This window comes from Nerophis lumbriciformis, linkage group LG12, assembly GCF_033978685.3.
Source record: "Nerophis lumbriciformis linkage group LG12, RoL_Nlum_v2.1, whole genome shotgun sequence".
NCBI classification, from domain to species: Eukaryota; Metazoa; Chordata; class Actinopteri; order Syngnathiformes; family Syngnathidae; genus Nerophis; species Nerophis lumbriciformis.
Genome location: NC_084559.2, coordinates 34,629,888 through 34,652,029, shown reverse-complemented (window position 1 = coordinate 34,652,029; position 22,142 = coordinate 34,629,888). Strand labels below are relative to the sequence as shown.

The 22,142-nt window shown below is 41.3% G+C and overlaps 1 protein-coding gene across 2 annotated transcripts in view; it reads right to left on the bottom strand.

Annotated features, from left to right (window-relative positions):
- Window positions 1-7,337: 7,337 nt before the first annotated feature.
- The window catches only part of LOC133623298 (beta-1,4-galactosyltransferase 4-like), a 47,738-nt gene continuing 32,933 nt past the window's right edge, over window positions 7,338-22,142 (bottom strand). For both annotated transcript variants that reach the window (XM_061986473.1, XM_061986472.2), the window contains exons 3-7: window positions 14,533-14,768; window positions 9,292-9,479; window positions 9,088-9,210; window positions 8,864-8,968; window positions 7,338-7,579 (exon numbers count right to left, since the gene is read on the bottom strand). In XM_061986473.1, coding sequence (XP_061842457.1) covers window positions 7,390-7,579; window positions 8,864-8,968; window positions 9,088-9,210; window positions 9,292-9,479; window positions 14,533-14,768 — 842 coding nt within the window. In that variant the 3' untranslated portion in view covers window positions 7,338-7,389. The remainder of the gene's footprint in view (window positions 7,580-8,863; window positions 8,969-9,087; window positions 9,211-9,291; window positions 9,480-14,532; window positions 14,769-22,142) is intronic.

The window sequence follows — 22,142 nt, the reverse complement described above, 5'->3', positions numbered from 1 at the left end:
CTTTTTTGATATTGTTTTTCCTTACCATTAAGAAAACCATTTAAACATGAAATAACACCTAAATAGTCACCTTTACAAGCCACAAACTTCAAACGCAATATGGCAAGAGACAACTGTATTACAATTATGGATGTATACCGTGTACTGGTAATTTTTGGTGCCAGTTCATAATTGGATCGATCCAGGAAGACCGTTAAGATTCTGGTCGAAATGTGATGGACCTGAGTGGTGGAAATTTAAAATCTAATAAAATGTTGATAAAAACTAATATAAATATTAAGAACCCAATGTAGTGAGTGTCCTTGAGTGTCTAGAAAGGCGCCTTGAAATAAAATGTATTATTATTATTATATAGTACCGATGAATCTCGGTATCAATCAGGAATATTGATAATTGTATCGATAAATTCCTAAAGATATACAGGGTTATTTGAAAAGAACAGGCCAAAATTATCACTCGAAAATCAGAAAACCTAGCTTGAACATGTGTTGTACATAAATGTGATTATTTATTTTATGCTTTACAAGTGCTCAATATGGCCACCACCGGCAGCATGGACAATTATGATAAATGTCTTGAACATATTGAAAATGATATAACTTTCATTTTATTTCATTGGGTAAATCATAACTGACTTTGCTATTTATGAAGACAACTGTTGTGTTTAGAATTCACTGATGTAAATTGTGTACAAATTGAGAACAGGAAGTGAATATATGTGTTAGTAGTGTATTATTACATATAATGAAATCCCGCAAACGCCAACTGGAAAGACTCTACAAGAAAACTGGTTTAACTGTCCATCACCAAGCCTACACTGATCGCCTCCACCAATACACAGTTGTCCTCAACTCCGCTCGATCCACCTACATACACTCTGGCTCTTCCAACCCCAAAGCTCTCTTCTCCACAATAAATAAACTCCTCAAACCTACCGACAACATCTCCAACACCTTCAACACTACCAAATGCAACGCCTTTCTATCATTCTTCCAAAACAAAATAGACACCATTTACAGCAACCTGACTACCTCCGCCACTCCCTCCTCCTCCCCACCTGCTTGCCCACCCCTGCACCACTCAGTCCCTGTCTTACTTTTCTCATGTCTCCCCAACACAGCTATCCAAACTCATGGTGGGCATGAAAAGCTCCACCTGTGCTCTGGACCCCATCCCATCCACTCTGGTTAAAAACTATCTCCCACCCATTTCCCCACTCATCATCAACATCATCAACTCCTCTTTCAGCTCTGGCTTAGTCCCCGACACCCTGAAACTGGCCGCTGTCAACCCCATCCTCAAAAAACCTGGACTCAACCCTGACACCATGAGCAACTTCCGGCCCATCTCCAACCTTCTCTTCCTGTCCAAAATACTGGAACGTGCCGTCGCCACTCAGCTCAAAACTCACCTCACATCCAATGATCTGTTCGAACCATTTCAATCCGGCTTCCGCGCACGTCGCAGCACAGAAACAGCCCTCCTCAAAGTCACCAATGACCTCCTCCTCTCCTCAGACTACAGCCACCTCAGTATTCTCCTCCTTGACCTCACAGCAGCCTTTGACACCATCAGCCACACCATCCTCCTCTCCCGCCTGGAATCATCCCTCAACATCACCGGCTCCGCCCTCTCCTGGTTAAGGTCATATCTCACTAACAGACAATACATCAGTACAATAAACTACACCTCCTCCACTGCCCCTCTGTCACAAGGTGTCCCCCAGGGTTCGGTGCTTGGTCCACTTCTCTTCATCATGTACATGCTCCCCCTCGGTAACATAGTCCGCCGCCATCACCTCCAATTCCACTGCTTCGCAGACAACGTCCAGCTATACATCTCCACAAAATCCATCTTCTCCGTTACTCCCTCCACCCTGACCAACTGCCTCACTGAAATCAAATCATGGATGCACTCCAACTTCCTCCAACTCAACTGCGACAAATCAGACATGCTCATCATCGGCCCCAAATCCATCACCAAAACTGCTCACAACTTCCACCTCTCTGTCAACAACTCCACTCTGTCCCCATCGACTCACATCCGCAACCTCGCAGTCATTCTGGACAATAACCTCTCTTTTGAACACCACGTCAACCACATCACAAGAACTGCTTTTTTTTCACCTCAAAAATACTGCCCGTCCCTGTCCATCACCCTCCTTCTCTGCCGTTGAAACCCTGATCCATGCATTCATCACCTCCAGACTCGATTAATGCAACAGTATCCTCTTCGGCTCATCTTCCAAAATCCTCAATAAACTCCAATACATTCAAAACTCTGCCGACCGCCTGCTCACCCACACCCGCTCCCGTGAGCACATCACCCCAGTCCTTCAGAAACTCCACTGGCTCCCCGAGTTCCTCACCGGATCCACTTTAAAATCCTCCTCCTCACCCACAAAGCCCTCCACAACCAGGCCCCCTGCTACCTCACCAACCTGCTTCATCGCCATACCCCTTCACGCAGCCTCCGCTCCTCCGACGCCAACCTTCTCTCCCCACCACTCAGAACCAAGCTCCGGACCTGGGGTGACAGAGCCTTCTCCATCGCTGCTCCCACCCTCTGGAACTTTCTCCCCAAACCCATCCGTGACTACTCGGACCTTCCTACCTTCAAAAGCCTTCTCAAAACACACCTCTTCAGATCTGCGTTTAACCTGTGATTAGTGTTCTGTGTCTTGTAATGTCCCGTCTCGTAATGTCCAGTGTTATTATGTATTATTACTATGTACTGCTTTTATATTTCCAATATTTCCAGTATTATGTATTATGTATTATTTCTTTGAATTGTTTTATATTTACATTTTTATCCTGTAAAGCATCTGAGTACCCTGAAAAGCGCTATACCAAATAAAATGTATTATTATTATTATTATTATAAGTTTAGATTGGGGTATGTTGTTTAATAATGGGGAAAGGCGTTAATGTTCTTGTTTGCATGTTAGCATTTAGGCTAGCAAGCTACCGCTACTTAGTCCATGAGTTTATCAAAGAGTGGTTATTAATCACGTTTTTTTGATTATTTCAATTTAAAACGGTAATACTAATTTAAATTTAAAACGGTAATACTAAGGGTTTACTGTGGTTAACATTAACACTGTTTATCGTTACATGCCTACCTTTGAACGAACTGAACAAACAGTGTTTTTTTTTGTCTTGTTAAGTCAAGTCAATTTTATTTATATAATTCACAACAGAAGCTATCTCAAAACATAGAGCTTTTAATACTATACTGTACATTTTATATACATATTATGATAATGCATGTTAATCACACATACAAGCGAACGGGGGCTTCCTCAACGCAACGCAATGTAGCGTCCTCTACACCAGGGGTCTCAAACTCCATTTACCTGGGGGCCACTGGATGCAGAAACTGGGTGAGGCTGGGCCGCAAGAAAAGATTTCTTTAAAAAAATCTAACATGCACTTTTTAATGAATTCACCTTCTTTGAATGGCTTTTCCGCCCTAGCAACCATCTCACTCACCATGTAGCTAGCTTTGACTGCTGCATCTCTCTTTACGCTTGCTTTCTTGACGAAATCTTGTTGCCTCAGTAGACTGGTTTTAAAATTTGCAACCCGGTTCACTCTCTCATCTCCCTGGTATTTTGCATACTCCTCAGCATGTCTAGTTGTATAGTGACGTTTCAAATTGTATTCCTTGTGCACCGCAAGCTTCTCTTTATCAACTACAGAAAAGAGCTATAAGGATTATTCATAAAGTAGATTACTTAGAACACACTAACATATTATTTATTAATTCGGGTTTATTGAAATTATAGGAGCTAGTAAAGTTACAGACATTATGTGTCATGTTTAAGGCTAAAAGTAAAACATTACCAGCAAATTTACAAAAAATGTTTGTCATCACTTCTGAGAATGAAGAGCATAGAAGAAAAGGTCATTTCAAACATCAGTATTCAAGGACAACTTTAAAACAAATGTGCATATCAGTGGTGGGGGTTAAACTATGGAATTCTCTTTACAATGAGATAAAAGATTGTAAAAATACATTCCAATTGAAAAAAAATATAAAGTCAGAACAATAAGATCATATGGACAGCCATAAGTGTTTACATTTTGCTTTATATTTATTATTCTACTTATTTTTTGCCTGGTTTTGTATTTGTTTTATATAATCCCATGAGGTGTATATTACTGCTTTTGTTTTTTTTTGTTCGGTTTGTACATCATGAGTTTTGGACTTCTTGTGTTTTTTTGTGTGTTTTTTGTTTGTTTTCGTTTTATTTGAATGTAATCGTTGGTTTATATGATATCATTAAGTAAGACTACGTATTATGTTGAAGGGGGCAGGAAAATATAAGATTTTTCTTCATCCTGCTCCTTCTCAGGCATTGGTGTGCAAATGTATAATTGAATAATTGAGGTATAATTGTCTTTCGATCAAAGATGCACATCGATGAAGGAGATAAATAAAAATGAAATGAAATTAAATGAAATAAGACACGTCGGGGTGCCCCTGTGCTCAACAACGAAATATTGCATCAAAAATCGTCTCTGTCTGGAGCCAACGGGAGGGGGGGGCTCGCAGTGGAGTTTACAGTTACGGTAGCACAATTAGCCCCGAACGGGCTAACATCACCACTAACGTGTTACACGTCTGATTCGCCCAGCGACTCTCTGTCGGAGTATCAGCGCTGGGGTCCAGTGCACCACAGTTTTGTATTGTCGCTCGGTCCTTCGGCGGAGTGCTTTGGAAGCTACCGGACCGCTCGTCTTCCCCGCCCGGACTGTTTACAACGGGGGCAGGAGCGAGCGGGCGGGCAAGCGAGGGAGGCAGGGAGGAAGAGAGTGCGCGGGTGTCGTGGAAAAGCGGCAAAATGTTTCTCTGCTTGCATCACGCAAATGACGTCAATGCATACTTGCCAACCTTGAGACCTCAGAATTCGGCAGATGGAGGGACAGGGGGTCGGGTGTGTGTGGGGGGGTTGAGGTGGGCGGGGTTGGGAAGAGTCGGGGTTGGGGGTAGCGGGTGTTTTTGTAGCCCGGAAGAGTTAGGGCTGCAAAGGATTCTGGGTATTTGTTCTGTTGTGTTTATGTTGTGTTACGATGCGGATGTTCTCCCGAAATGTGTTTGTCATTCTTGTTTGGTGTGGATTCACAGTGTGGCGCATATTTGTAACAATGTTCAAAAATAAATATTCACAGTGTGGCGCATATTTGTAACAGTGTTAAAAAATAAATATAATAAAATATAATCACCCTCAGTGTGACATGTACGACTGTTCCTCAAGTATGTCTTGCAATAACTTGTGTGTATCTGCAGATGTTTCATACATGTGTCTGGGCTCGCACGCTGTTAGTATGGATAAAAAGATGATGCGGTGACAGATTCTAGTGGACATTAAAGGCAGTGCCATCACGGCACACCCTCGAAATACCACACCGTGATTTGTAGATTCTTTCAGCTCCGCACACAACGCTGTCAAGAGCCATTCATTTAAAACTTGCGCCATTCATTTAAAACTTGCGGGCCGCACTAACATTAAACTTTCACATTAAGGTGGGGGCCGCAAAATAACGTCTCGCGGGCCGCATTTGGCCCGCGGTCCGCGTGTTTGAGACCACAGCCTATTTTTATGAACTTGCCTCTTATTTTGAAGGCGCTAAGAGCGGAAGTGGTGATACGTTGTGGTGGAGTGGAGTTTTGGAAGAAAACTAAATAAACTGGTCCTCGTGTAAAACTGGAGCCTTCGTGTTTGTGATTTTGTAGTATTACACAGTATAGGCGGCATATATAAACCCTCCGTTACACAATGTTGTTGACGTTGTGGCTCATTGGAAGTCACACTTCATAGGAAGAACACACACAGTATTCAGTCTGCAGTTGCTGCTTTTGCATACACTGCCCCTTAGTGTTTATTAAGAGAATTACAAGTTTGGCGCCACCATGCACGGAAGTACTATAAATCAAACGAGACGCCGTCGGGGGTACGCAAGCTGCGCGACGCAAAAGTATATTCCAGCCTTTACTCTCACTCAATTAAAAATGTGGATGACTACTCTTTATTTTTACTCATATTAGTAACGCCACTCATGCTTGAATATTTTTTTTGGCTACTGTACCCACCTCTGCACATGACCAAAGTCGAACTACACACTGTAAAAAGGGACATCGGTTGGGAACATCTCTGCGCTGCTGACTCGTCTCCGCTCGGGATGGTGTCCTGTTGGCCCCACTATGGACTGGACTCTTACTATTATGTTGGATCCACTATGGACTGGACTCTCACAATATTATGTCAGACCCACTCGACATCCATTGCATTCGGTCTCCCCTAGAGGGGGGGTTACCCACATATGCGGTTCTCTCCAAGGTTTCTCATAGTCATTCACATCGATGTCCCACTGGGGTGAGTTTTTCCTTGCCCTTATGTGGGCTCTGCAGGGGCGCCAAAAAGGGGGGGTAAAGGAGACGGATTCTAGGGGCCCATGATGGAGGGGGGCCCAGAGAGGCCCCTAATGATGATGAAATTATAATACAGAAAAAATAATGACACTGTGTTGGGGGCCCTGTAAAGATTCTTTTCATGGGGCCCAAAATCCCTAGCGGCGCCCCTGGGGCTCTGTACCGAGGAAGTCGTTGTGGCTTGTGCAGCCCTTTGAGACACTTGTGATTTAGGGCTATATAAAAAAACATTGATTGATTGATTGATTGACATGTCGTAAGACATCCATCCATTTTCTACCGCTTGTCCCTATTGGGGTCGCGGGGGGTGCTGGAGCCTATCTCAGCTGCAGGGTACACCCTGGACAAGTCGCCACCTCATCACAGGGCCAACACAGATAGACAGACAACATTCACACTCACATTCACACACTAGGGCCAATTTAGTGTTGCCAATCAACCTATCCCCAGGTGCATGTTTTTGGCGATGGGAGGAAGCCAGAGTACCTGGAGGGAACCCACGCAGTCACGGGCAGAACATGCAAACTCCACACAGAAAGTTCCTGAGCCCGGAATTGAACTCAGGACTACTCAGGACCTTCGTATTGTGAGGTATATGCACCAACCCCTCTTCCACCGTGCTGCTCTGTCGTAAGACAAGGATGGACAAACACACCTTTTCTTTTACCATAGAAACTAGGGGGGAACCATTAATAAAATGCCCTGTCACCTGTGTCAGTAAAAATTTTCACACCCGACTAGAGAAAACGTGTTGCGGTAAGTTGTAGATTTGTGTCTTAAAGTTTGAGCCACACAGATGCTAACATTTGATATAACGCCACAAGTGAATTTCCATCTTTTGTGAGGGATTCAACAAAACTGCAAAAAACAAAAAAGCACTCTCTTCTTCAGTTAAAACGTCTTTAATATTTACAACATGTCTTAGTGGACCTTTAATTAGCTCCTTTTATGATTTCACAGGTTTGGGAGCATGGCTGGCCTCTGTGTCGGTATCGCAGAAGGTGGATGCAGGCCGGCCTCTGTGCCGACGTTGACTGTGATGTTGGTGTAGAGAGGCAGGCGCTCCCGGGAGAGAACCTCATACTCTGCTGTGTTCATCCCGTCCTTCTGCCACATCACAGGTGTGTCGGACATATATTTGTACCTTGACCATAAAACAAAAGAAACAAAACTTCATGCCAATATGAAAAACAAAGTAAAATAGTTCACATAACATAAAGTAATATTCCAGTATAATCAAACAGACACACATTGAAGAAAGTATGTAAAGAATGGAATAGTATAATCATTTTGGTAATTTTACTGTATTAAATATAATAGAAACAATAAAGCTATTTGGTAGTGGTTGATTTGATTCTAAAGAGTAAGTAAAGGTCATGATATGGGAAGAAACACATCTTTGTCTGATACCATGTCATTATCAACATGACAGGTTGGACGTTGGGTTTCCTTTAACTTCCTGTTTGGGACCCTTCTTTGTATTTTCAACTCTTGTGTGTCACAGTAGACGGCACACTCACTGTCAGTGTGAACCCTATCACTTCTTGTAAGTGTAACGTAGTATACAATAAAATACTTTAGTCCACATAGAGTGCTTAAACTAGGGGGGGGGGCGATTAATATTGGATATGTGTTCAATATCAACAAAAAACAAGTATCGCATGACATCGGCTTGCATCTCAAATCTCTGATATAAGCTGTGATACAAGCAGTCCTGATGAGTGTTTACTCGTGCAAAGCTGGACATTCAGTTAGCATCTAAATGTCCTCCAATTAGCACAAAAGGCTGGTCTTTTCTTGTATTTTGTATATTCTTGCATGGGGTGGTTGGTAGAGTGGCTGTGCCAGCAACGTGAGAGTTCCTGGTTCGATCCCCGGCTTCCGCCAACCTAGTCACGTCCTTTGTGTCCTTGAGCAAGACACTTCACCCTTGCATGGGTGCTGTCGCAATCAATGTGTGAATGTGGAAATAGTGTCAATGCTCTTTGAGTACCTTGAAGGTAGAAAATCGCCATACAAGTATAACCCATATACCATTTTAGTTTACAAAATGTAAACATGGTTGGTTGTAAGCTATTAGGAGCAAGCAGCAACACAACAACTAAGCACACGATAGCACACAAGCTAAAACATTCTCAGTTAAATAATATTGCAGTTTAAAACACTACATATGTCAATATAAACAAGTATCAAATAATTGAAGTTGATTATTACTTACACATTAAAAGTATCCAAGGCAGAAGCATATTAGGAATTATCCAGGAAACAAACATGTAAATTGAATGATGCGGACATCATTCAATTTACTGGGTGATGGGCTTAACCGAATCACTCAAGGTTCCAATATCGGTATCGTATCAAAAGTGAAAAAGTTGTATCAGGACACCCCTACATTAAACGTCCCTATCAAAGAAATCCAACAGTCTACCTCAAATTGTTTTTTTCGTTGCCTTTGTCCCGCTTGTGTTTAATCATTTTGTAGCGTCCCACCTCCATGGACGGACGTATGACGTGCATTCCCGCCAAAGAGACCCTGAGAAGACAAAAGTCAGAAGTGTCAAGGCAAAAATTAAAGTTTTACGAGGACTGTGGTTTGACACTAGGAGGACCGTCCTATCCGTCAGAGTCTAAGTTGTCTGTCAAACGTCTCACCTGAGCCCAATGTCATCGTCCTCGCCACCCCAACCCCAGTAGTTGTTGGGAAAACCGTTAATTTTGCGGTATTGAAGAGGCGTGAAAGCAGTCACTCCTCCGAAGCATGCTTGGTACGGAAGTCTAGAGGGGCAACACAGTTAAAAAGGTGTTACCCAGTCAAAAATGTACTTAGGTTACGTACACAGACGAGACACAACTCACTTGTAGTCAAACTTGTTGACGGCAACGGAGAAGTGTTTGGGATTGGATCCGCACAAGTAGTTGTTGCGGTCATCCTCGGGAATGAGGTCCACATCGTGGAAAAAGATACACTCCCATTCCTCCTCTTGCATGACCTCCCAGAAGCCGGCGTTCATCAGCCGAGCCTTGTTAAATGTGTAGTTCCCAGCCTGCATTAGGAACAGTACGTTGGAGAAGACAATTATGATATTTTACATTTAATACTACAGTGGTACATCACTGAAAACTACAACCATAATAATACACAGGCCTGATCTACTAAGATCCCAAATAACAAGTGCAGGGATGTGAGCACCCTTTGAGAAAAAGATAGGAACCTTTCCATCAGTACAAAGTGCTGCCAGGCAAACCCCTGAAAGATCATTTTGAAAATCAAGACTACATTTCCTGCATTTATACACTATATTTTACCTTTAGATTTATTCTTAACTACCAACCTATTTTTGCTGTCTTTTTGTTTTTCCATGTAATGTACCACATCATTTTTTATTTTTTTAGTAGAACATTTACAAACATTATTGTCATTGAAAAATGTAAAATTCTATATCATGCATGCAAAGAAGTCAGAAAACGTTTGGCAACTCTATCCTCTAGCCACTCTCCTTCGGGTAATATACTTTTGGTGTTGTGACCTGTGTTTACAATCGGTCACTTCAAAAACATACCTTCTCGCTGGCTACTAATAACTACTCTAGAACTACAACTGGTTCAGAACTAACTGAACTAAGTGTTCGGATTGTAATCATCCAAATATGATTAGCAACAAAGCAGACAGCCGTCATTGTTGTGGCTCGGAGAGCAAACAAAGGCGAACAACTGGTAAGCTAGATGCTTACTGGCGAGCTTGTTTTGGTGCTCCTGATATCGCCTCCCTGTCCTGCAACTCAGTGCGGCGTTTAGGCAAGAGGAACAGCGATTACCTGCGGCAGAGGCAAGCGTTCAACCCATTTTGTTTGAATCTACCATCAACGCACTTGGATCTAATGAGGCTCGACAGCATAAAGACCAACGCAGCCGACGATCCAGTGCTGGAACGTAGTTCTCTGTCTGACAGTAAGCTTCGCGTCTCTGGCTCCTCTCCTGTGTTTGCTCTCCATATTCCTCTGCCCCTTGTGCTCACTTGTTCCTGCGTTTCCCTTGTTCCCACAGTTTATCCTACGTCGCCTTGGAAGTGAGCTGTGCGCCTCAATTCCCTGGATCCCCCTCTGGACTCTGACTGCCTCCCTTGACCCTCGACCCCCACTTTGGACACGGACCTCAGGACGCCTCTCTCCATACCGCTATGCATCCGATGGAGCCAAGATAGCGTTCATTTTTACGTTACTTTCAGGACCGGCCTTGAGGTGGGCCAAGGCAGCCGTGGATAAGACTTTGGGGCTGGACTCGAATTATGCTGCTTTTCGGGTGGAATTTCGAGCGGTGTTCGATCAACCAGCAGATGGAGGGGACGCTTCCGCAAGACTGCACACCATCCAACAGGGCTTCCGCTCAGTGGCAGCTTACACCCTTGAGTTCCGCACCTCGGCGGCAGACAACAAAAGGGGAGACAAGGTGCTTCAGAACGCCTACAGGAGAGGCCTGAGCGATGGCTTGCTCCGGGACCGACCCTTTTCTTGCCGCAAGCTCATTGACCTGCGCTGCTCTTTGATCAAAGACTCTTGGAACACGCAGCGGAGAGAGCTCAAACATCCGCTAGCGTATCTCCGACACCCCAGCCCCGACCTGCCGACATCAGAGCCACGGGACAGTCATTTCCCCCGCCTACGGCGACAGCAGCAGTTGTGGAGCCGATGGAGCCTGGCGACCGAAGAACAGGAGAGGAGATTCAGGCCGCGCCTCTGCCTATACTGCAGCCAAAAGTTCAGGCTCACCAGCAAGGGGGATCCTGGGAGCCATACAGCTGTACCCTCTATGAAGAGAGATCCTGGAATACTCTTCCCGGCGACCTTGTCCTGGAACTCAAGGACGCTGACAGTGGGGGCCTACTTGGACTCTGGAGCCGACAAAAACTTCCTCGATCGGGAGTTTGCCCGACAAGCTGGGATTCCCCTAGTTCCCCTCGACACATTTCTCCTTGCACAAGCCCTGGACGGACATCCCTTGGTCTCCACAGAACATAAATATTGTTCACAATTACTAATTATTAAGGACGTAACAGTATTGTAAATATCGCAGTATTTCAGTTTCAGACCACTGGCAATAAAGTCGTGGTATTTGACCGTATCGAACAAGAACTTGGAGTACACCTGTCTATGTAGTTTTTTTCTGGCGCTCTTAAATGGGGTGATTTGAGAAGTGAACTGCATTTCCCGTGATGGTGCCAGCGAGCACAGCGCAAGAGATGTCTTATTTAGACATTAAGTCAAGCCTCAGCCAAATAGAAGAAACTCCTCCCCCTCTGCTTCAGGCTGTGAGGTACCACACAACAAAGCTAGGACAAAGTATTCATTTCATCTAATTGTGGCATGCACATAAAAACACTAACGGCGATATGCAGTGACATAAATGTTGCTTTGTTTATGGACTCTCTGAAACGTCCGCAGAGTGTGCCAATGTACCTAATGCTGTGACCGGGTAAATCTGTATAATGTTTATAAAGTTTATTTTCGACGTTGTCTCGAAATATATAGCGGCAATGACTTCCAGGTATCTTTTTTATCAGTGTACATTTTTAAAATATATATATTATGATACTTTTGGAGTGTGTAGGGCATGTTTTTACTTGCAATCGCCTACAGAAAAGATCATCTTGCAGACAGAGTCAAAAAACGGGTTATAAAAGTGACTGTGGAGCAAAATCTACGCCAAAGCATATCCAATACACACTTGTGGCAGTCATGACAATATCAGACAAACAGAAGAAGTCAGGAGTTAAAGTCACAGTGAAGTGTCTTGAGCGCAAAAATCATGACTAAAGTGGTGAAACTGTATATTCATTTGCACTTTAATTGTATTGACTGTTTATTTAAGAAACATGTATATTATTATTATTTTAGTTAGAATTTAGCACTGTGTACTTGTGTGCACATTTATTATTCATCAGTTTTTATGAGTGCCTTCTTTTGCAGTGTATCTGATTTAGTATTTATTGTGTAATCAGCCTGACCTAAGCATTGATAATAATCTTTGTGATAGAATAACACATGCTTTTATTTCATTTGACAAAGTTTAACTGGTGAACTGTAAATAGGTTAGATTACTAATTCATTGTTAATGTTTGAGTCGGCTCCGGACCCCTCTGTAGTGAAAAAAGTTAGGCCAGGAAGTCAAAATGGTTAAGAACCCCTGATCTAGACCACATAAAGTGTTTTAAATGTAGAATGAAATATAGTCTCAGTTCGAATACCCCTCCTCTGCCCATGTTTTTGCCCTCCCTCCTTGGTTTTGTGCGTTCACTTCAAACAAGAGGCGTGGGAAAAGTGAGCTCGCAGACCTCCTTACACTACTGAGTGCGAGGAGAAAGATGGCAGACCAAAAGATGCGTACAAATAAGTAATACTCGTAATTAATGGTTTTCATAATAACGACAAAACTTCAAACCTCTGCTTCTGCACGTAAATATTGGCTTCAAACACAAATGAAACACATTTTACATAACGCAAGCTGTTGTGCCAGCACTTGCATATTTTGCCGAAAAAAACGTACAAGCAAAGCATTGCATGTGACAGCATCTTAAAAGTAAACAAACATTTGTGGCATCTGCCTTACGCCACTGCTGTCAAACAGTGAGGGTTGATGACGTAGCGAGACTTAAAGGCCTACTGAAATGCGATTTTCTTATTTATACGGGGATAGCAGGTCCATTCCATGTGTCATACTTGATCATTTTGCAATATTGCCATATTTTTGCTGAAAGGATTTAGTAGACAACATTGACGATAAAGTTCGCAACTTTTGGTTGCTGATAAAAAAAGCCTTGCCTGTACTGGAAGTAGCAGACGAGTAGCGTGACATCACAGGTTGTGGAGCTCCTCACATCTGCACATTGTTTACAATCATGGCCACCAGCAGCGAGAGCGATTCGGACCGAGAAAGCGACGATTTCCCCATTAATTTGAGCGAGGATGAACGATTTGTGGATGAGGAAAGTGAGAGTGAAGGACTAGAGGGCAGTGGGAGCGATTCAGATAGGGAAAATGCTGTGAGAGGCGGGTGGGACCTGATATTCAGCTGGGAATGACTAAAACAGTAAATAATCACAAGACATACAGTATATATACTCTATTAGCCACAACACAACCAGGCTTATATTTAATATGCCACAAATGAATCCCGCATAACAAACACCTCCTCCCTCCCGTCCATACAACCCGACAATACAACTCAAACACCTGCACAAAACACTCAATCCCACAGCCCAAAGTACCGTTCACCTCCCCAAAGTTCATACAGCACATATATTTCCCCAAAGTCCCCAAAGTTACGTACGTGACATGCACATAGCGGCACGCACGTACGGGCAAGCGATTAAATGTTTGGAAGCCGCAGCTGCATGCGTACTCACGGTACCGTGTCTGCGTATCCAACTCAAAGTCCTCCTGGTAAGAGTCTCTGTTGTCCCAGTTCTCCACAGGCCAATGGTAAAGCTTGACTGTCATCTTTTGGGAATGTAAACAATGAAACACCGGCTGTGTTTGTGTTGCTGCAGCCGCCCGCAATACACCGCTTCCCACCTACAGCTTTCTTCTTTGCTGTCTCTATTGTTCATTGAACAAATTGCAAAAGATTCACCAACACAGATGTCCAGAATACTGTGGAATTTTGCGATGAAAACGGACGACTTAATATCTGGCCACCATGCTGTCCCAAAATGTCCTCTACAATCCGTGACGTCACGCGCAGACGTCATCATACCGAGACGTTATCAGCAGGATATTTCGCGCAAAATTTAAAATTGCACTTTAGTAAGCTAACCCGGCCGTATTGGCATGTGTTGCAATGTTAAGATTTCATCATTGATATATAAACTATCAGACTGCGTGGTCGGTAGTAGTGGGTTTCAGTAGGCCTTTAATCGACGTCCGTATGCAAAGGGGTGTATTTGCAATACTTCGTCATGGTACTAGATGCTAGAGCCAAGGGAGAGGGTCAAGTAGAAGAAGTAGAGAAAATTCAAATTGAGCCCTAACCCCTAACCCTTGCTATCGTTCCATGCATATGTACACAGACGTAGAGAAGTAACAGTGTATGTACGTGTCAGACCTGGTTAATGATGTAGATGCGGTAATCAAGCTGCTGCCGCTGCAGGAAAGGATGCAGGTTGTAGAGCAAGTACTTTAGGTGGCGCTCGCGGTTCCTGTATGGGATGATAATGGCCGTGCGGTGCCTCGCTCGGCAGTCATGCGGGCGGTAGTGTCCACCGAGTTCCACCTGTGGGTATTTCTGCTCAACCTTGGCGAAGGTGAGTCTTCCTGGGAAGCTCACGTTAATCGGCCCACCTGTGTGCAAATGAACAATATTAATAAAATATAGAGTGAACGCTCTAGTCCGTCATCCACTCGTTTTGTCTCTGTGGGTGAAGGCCAGGAGCTAGAACACACACAGAGCCTTGGTTTGGTTAAAGTTTAGTTTAAGTTTGGTTAAGTTTTTTTCGAACATGGATGCAGTCACAATATGATATATCATACAATTGACACATTCTCATTTCTCTTTACAACATATCCAAAAAGGAGCAAAAAGAAGCAAAGTTTATTTAATCCTACCCCTTTTTTCCAATCCGTTGCTATTACTAACACATAACTTCACTTCCTGTTCTCAATGTGTAACAACATTTATATCAATGAAATACAACAGTTCTCTTGATGGACAGTTAAGTCAGTTATTATTCCCACAATGGGAATAATAACAGTAGAAAATGGATGGATGGATGGATGGATATAGGTTGGTATCTCATGTTCAATAAGCTTTAGGATGTTTATCAAAATTATTCTTCCTTGTACTTTGTGAACACTCCCAGTTTAAATTGACTCTAAAACTGGATCATATTAGTACATTGTTTGATTTATTTGCTTAATTCATTCCATATTTTATTCCACACACAGATATACTAAAGGTCTTAAGTGTTGTACGTACAAATATTTTAAATTACATTTTTCTCTAAGGTTATATTTCTCCTCTTTTCTTGAGAATAATGGTTGTACATTTATGGGTAGCAGGTTATTTGCACTGTGCATAATTCTAGCTGTATGCAAACACACTAAATCATTGAATTTAATTATTTTTTAATTCAATAAATAAAGGGTTTGTTTGTTCTCTATATCCAACATTATGTATTATTCTGACTGATCTGTTTTTGTTACACAATTAGTGAATTTAATGCACTTCCTTAGTTATTTCCCCGTATTTCTACACAATACCTCAGATATGGTAACACTAACGAGCAGTAGAGAATATGGACTGATTTTTATGTCCAGAACATAGTTTACTTTATTCATCATTTAAATATTTTTTTTCCACTTAATGTTGTATATTTTATTCATTTTATCGTCTGTTATTGCACCCAGAATTTTGTTTCTACTCTTTCAATATCTGCTCTGTCTATTTTTATTTGTGTTTGACCTTCTTTTCTGCTGTTACCAAATAGCATTATTTTAGTTACACTGAGATATTAGCTTCTGTGTGTTCTCACCTGAACAAAACACAGTTGTGTCCTCTGCAAATATTACTAACTAAGTCTTTTGTAGCTTTATAGATGTCGTTTGTATAGATATTGAAAAATGTTGGTTAGTTTTGATCCCTGGGGAACGCCACAAGATATATGTAGCTCTGTTGATGTACAAACGGATATTTGTCTAGCTTTATGTATTGCTTTCTGTTAGTTAGGTAACTTAGGTAGCTTTTTATCCAATTTAAGACCAATCATCTTGTGCCATACCGTTGTATTGTATTAAAAAATTATGATTGATTGTGTTAGATTGTGTGTTAGGTCCATAGATACTGCTGCTGCACACTGTTTACCATATATTGCATTGGTCATTTTCTTCAGTTATTTTGATAAATGGCATCAATGTTGAAATGTTTGCTCGGTATCTGAATTGTTTCCCCACAAGTGTTCCACTTGTGTTTATGAATTCATCCAATCTGTTATTGAATAGTTTTTCTATGATATTGGAAATTTGTGGAAGTAAAGAAAGAGGTCTATGGTTTGTAAATTGGTGTTTGTCTCCGGTTTTATGAATCGGTACAACTTTTGCTATTCTCATATTGATTTGGAATGTGTCAGAACGTGGACTATGGAGTGGTTGTTTTCCCGAGATGCAAGTGAACTTGGACCGGACATGGCGTGAAGGTAGTGACATCTTTTATTTTAACACTAACAAACTACAAAAAGGGGTACAAACAAAAGGCGCGCTCACAGGCGGAGATAAACTTAGCTAAGAAAACAAAAACTAGGACTAAGGCAAAACTATGGACGTGAAACTGATAAACACTTATTGTGACAAGAGCAGAACAAAAACTTACATGGCATGGCATGAAGCAAACACTATGGAATAAGCAGGGCATGATAATGACAGCGGTAAACAGAGTTAGAAAGGATAATGTCACCAGGACGAACAACAGAAACAGACAGGCTTAAATAGCAGTGACATGATTAGTGACAGGTGTGCGAGTGCAAAGCGTGAGACAGGTGCGTGACGAGGACAGGTGAAAACTAATGGGTAGTCATGGAAACAAAAACAATGGAGCGTAAACAGAAACTAAAGAGTCCAATAACTATACAAAACAAAACATGACTAAAACAAAACATGATCACACAGACATGACAGAATGTGCCTGTTTGAAATGATAGATATACGTTAAAGGTTCTGAAATTTCTTCAATAACTTTTGTTATTTTCATATCTATTTTGTGACAATCATTTGAGGTCTTAGATTTACATTTCTTTACCATTTGGATCATTTCCTCTATTGTCAAATTTTTGAGGAACATTGAGTTGGGATTTCTCTCTATAGTGTCATTCAAGTTCTCCACTGACCCATCCTCTACATTTGGATCTCTTTGTTCCAGATTTGTTCCAATGTTTGCGAAGTAGTTATTAAAGTGTTCAACTACTTTGATCATAATGTCATTTTTTTAAATGTTTGTCTAGAAAGTATAGAGAGTAAACCTTTTGAGCACCATTTCTTATAACATTTAAGATGTTGCTCAAACTTGCTCTCATGTTGTTATCTAATAATTGACTGTAATTTTCTTTCCTACGGGTTTGTAATATATTCGTTAGCTTGTACTTATACTTTTTGTACTTGTTTTTTGCGTCTGTGATCTATTATAGCCATCACTATGGCTTGTTGAACTGTCCCAAAAAATGCTTCATATTGTTGTATTATTGGAATACTTGACCGTTTATTGTTGCATTTAATGTTGGTAGGGTATTTTCGGTCCGTGTAATATAAACAATTATTTTAGCTATTCGAAAATAAATTTGTATCTGGATCACTATCATTTTTCAAGTGTGTCTTTTTTTGGTCTATGCAGTGAAAAGTTTCTAACTCCATGTTTGATTCAGTCTTGCGTGTATGCGCCATGGATGTGCTAATGTTGTTTGTAATTACTGATATTTATCCAGTTTTTCCATATTCCTGATGACCATTACCCTTGTTTCTTCAGGTGTTCAATTTAGTTTGATAAATATTTAGCAATTTGTGGTCCAAGCTTGCTGAATTTTGAATTTGAAGTTGCGCGCCTTCCTAGCAATGTCAGCGTTATTTTTCGTAAAATTTTCATTTATATACACTTTTGATCCTTTCGACTTTCTTTCCTTTTTAGTAGTGCAAGTTTGTATTTTGGGTTTACAAACCTAAGTCTAAGTGGGATTATTACTGATGTGGATCCGTCTTTCTTTCTTTAGAGTGGATGGCAAGCTTCTATGTCCTACATGTCCAGTTATATCTCCTTTGACTTAATGAACGTGGCTTCCTGCCGCTCTGTGGAGCTGACTTCCAGTTCCCTGGGCTTTCCCCCATCGTTGGTGGCTAGCGCCAGAGCATATGAGGGGAGTTTAAAGTGGAGCCTGGTCACGATTACATCCTTCATTATAGAGTACTGTTCCAGTTCAGCCACTCTGTCTGTCAGCTACCGTACCTGTCGATCCTTCTCGTCGTTTTGCACTGGCACAATAATTACCTCCTCCTGTTATTGTTTGTTATTGTTGTCTGACAACAACAGTAATGTTATTGTTATAATTTTATTGCGTGTTTTTCTATATTTTTAATTTTAACCAGGGACTGCAGACGGAAATGAGCTATTTAGCTATAATCTGGTGCAGAACATACTTATTTGTGCATTGTCCCTTTAAATAAAGACTAAAGTAATTAGAACATTCATATTTTGTTGTCCAGTCGTTGTTAAAAGTAGGATTTTTGCAATTTATTTGGATTTTTTTCCAGGTTCGAATGAGTAATCTTCTTCTACTCACCCCACAGCTTTCACTGTGACACATATGCCTCGCTTTTGCCCCCTACGGGGTGGCGGGAGTACTGCATACATGATCCATCCAAGTTTGGCGGGCCGAATGTGGCCCGCTGGTCGCCAGTTGAATAGGCCTGACGTAAGGTAACGTAGTAGTAAAGATCCGGATCACCCCCAAAATCGAATCACTTGTTGCTTATCCCGTTGTTGACATTTCCTAAAAAAATCATCAAAATTCACCTCCAGTATAACTTTTTGAATTATGTTGCTAACTAACTAAACTAACTGACATCAACAACACACTATAATGAGAAACAGTGAGAAAATATGTTATGTATCATATTGTAATTGTATACATGTAACGCCATTATTTTTGGTTGATACTACAAATTTGAGTACCGATCCAATACCAAGTAGTTAGGGGGCAGTATTGGTCATAAAATGATAAATTTTTTGATAACAGCTGTAATCCCACGAAAACATGGGGGTGGCTGTGTAAAATTATCAATTAATATTTACGGTAGATGATTCTCTTGTATTACCTAATGTAGTGTTTTTCAACCACTGTGCACACTAGTGTGCCGTGAGATACCGTCTGGTGTGCCGGGGGAGATTATGTAATTTCACCGAATCGGGTTAAAAATATTTTTTGCACACAAGTAATTGTAATCCGTAAATAATGTGCCGTTGTTGAGTGTCTGTACTGTTTAAAGCTTGGCAGAGTAACCATGCTATACTCTCCCATATCAGTAAGTGGCAGCAGGTAGCTAATTGCTTTGCAGATGTCGGGGACAGGAGGCAGCGTGCAGGTAAAAAGGTATCTAATGCTTAAACCAAAAATAGACAAAAGGTGAGTGCCCCTAAGAAAAGGCATTGAAGCTTAGGCATGGCTTTGCAAAACGAAACTAAAACTGAATTGGCTGTAACGTAAACAAAACACAAAATGCTGGATGACAGCAAAGACTTACAGCGTGTGGAGCAGATATGGCGTCCACAAAGTACATCCGAACATGACATCACAATCGACAATGTCCCCACAAAGAAGAAAAGCGTCCGCACAACTTTAATAGTCTTGATTGCGAAAACAAAGCAGGTGTGGAGAACAGCGCTCAACAAAGACATGAAACTGCAACAGGAAAATACCAACAAAACAGGAAAAAACACCAAGACAAGACAAGGACTAAAACACTGCACACAGAAAAACACCAAAAAACTCAAAATAATTCAAGGCGTGATGTGACAGGTCGTGACAGTAGACCTACTTTGAGACAAGAGCTATAGTGAGGCATGCTTGGTTATGGTTTAAATTAATATCAAACAATTGCGAGAACGGCTTTTTATTGTTGATATTGGCTACTGAGTTTCAATTTTTAATGATTTCTGCTTGTGGTGTGCCTCAGAATTGTTTCAATGAAAAAAATGTGCCTTGGCTCAATAAAGGTTGAAAAACACTGAGCTAATGTATATTAAACAGCTAAACAAAGGCAAAAAACTACAATTGCCACTTACTTCCTGATATTGTAAACATTAAAAAACAAAACAAAAACGTTTTTGAGACAATAAAAACATCATTCTAATCACTATAGTGTCGACAATATACTAATAGATATCGTTACTGAAAATATTTCTATCAATCCGCCCACTCTTTTCTTTTTCAAGAGCTCTAGCTTAGCAGTTAGCTATGCTTTTTTGTATCATTTTATGGTGCGTAGTGTGGCATGTTTAGCTATTCCTCGTCCTCCAATGATAAAACTCTTTGTAAAAAAACAGTTTATTGCTCGCTAACAAGGACCAGAGCAAAACAGGCTGCCACCTGGGGTGCCATCCAAATTGCAGAGTGTAAAAAAAAATAATTAAAAAACAATGAAAATATGTAAATAGAAATGTTTGTATAATGTGAACTCTGTACACTTAATTGGAATGTTTTCTTAAACAAAAATCAATCTAACATATGACGTGACGTCTTTGCTACCTGCCACCTGCGCCATGAACCTGTTGAAACTGCGGGTGGAGGGTGACGTCTCATCTTCTCACGATCGAAGGAGGCTAATGGAGCAATTTTATTTAATTGATCATATTTTACTACGAAAAGTAGGACATTGAAGTTATCTGGTGCGGCCTATAAAGTGAAGGAAGGAGGAGGAGGAAACACGGCCTGAAAGCAGAGGTACGTATGTACATTTAGCCAATTCATTTTTAGCGTTGGCATCATGACTTTTCTTATATAGGCTACCAGCATCAGGCTGTTGTTGATGTTATTCCCATTCAAGGACATTGTTGGGTTTCCTCTTTCTTCACTCATCTTCAATGAATACTCCAGTTGTATATATATGAAAGATGATGGTTTATTTTAAGGATGGTTCAGTACAGTGCCTCACAGCACCGGGAAACAAAACATCGGTAACTGTGGAAAATAGAACACAACTCCATCAAACTTTTTCTGTGTGTGTCTCACATTCTCTCGCGCGAAGTGAACCGGAAGAGATCACATGACGATAGCGCGGATGAACCTGCACTACCGTATATAACCTATTGGAGGCGCATAACAACAACAGCAAGCCTCTCTTCTCATAATACACAGAAACAGCATTAATAACAATAAGATCACATTTACTCAACACCCCACCTTGATCTCATGACCATGAAACAGTGAAACACATTAGTTTCCAAAAAAAATAATTTGAATTTGTCAATCTTGGCTCTTGTAGTAGGTTTTGTTAAGATGTCTGCAACCATGTCTTCTGTAGGACAGTAGACTAATGAAATTTTCCCTTCAGTGAGTGCCTCACGAATGAAATTATATTTGACATCAATATGTTTGGACCTCTGTCTATTAACTGGATTTTTGCTCAACAAAAGAGCCCCTTGATTGTCTCCATGAATTGTTGTACAATCGTACAAACATTTGTCCATGCCACTCAACAGTTGGGTGATATAAATACTTTCTCGTGTAGTGGTGGATAAGCCAATATATTCAGCTTCACAAGTTGACAATGCAACTGTTGGTTGTTTCTTTGATTTCCAGGATATAGCTGGACCTTGTTTTGTTAGACCGAAACAATATCCACAAGTGCTGTGTCGGTCTTCCACTGATGATGCCCAGTCTGAATCGCTAAATGCAATCAGGTTGAGGCCTTCCTCACTTTTCTTGAAACTTAGTTCAAAGTCATGTGTACCCTTGAGATACCTTAGCACATGTTTGGCAGCAACTAGATCCTGTGCTGTTGGCTTTGCCAATGTTTGTGATAACCTACCAACAATCCAGCTGATATCTGGTCTGGTGCAGGTCATGGCTTAGATCAAGCTACCAATGATTTCACGGTATTCTTTGGGGTTTACCACCTCGGTAGTGTCACACTCATTTTTATTTGTAGTGCCCAGTTCTACTTTCTGTTTAGAAGGAG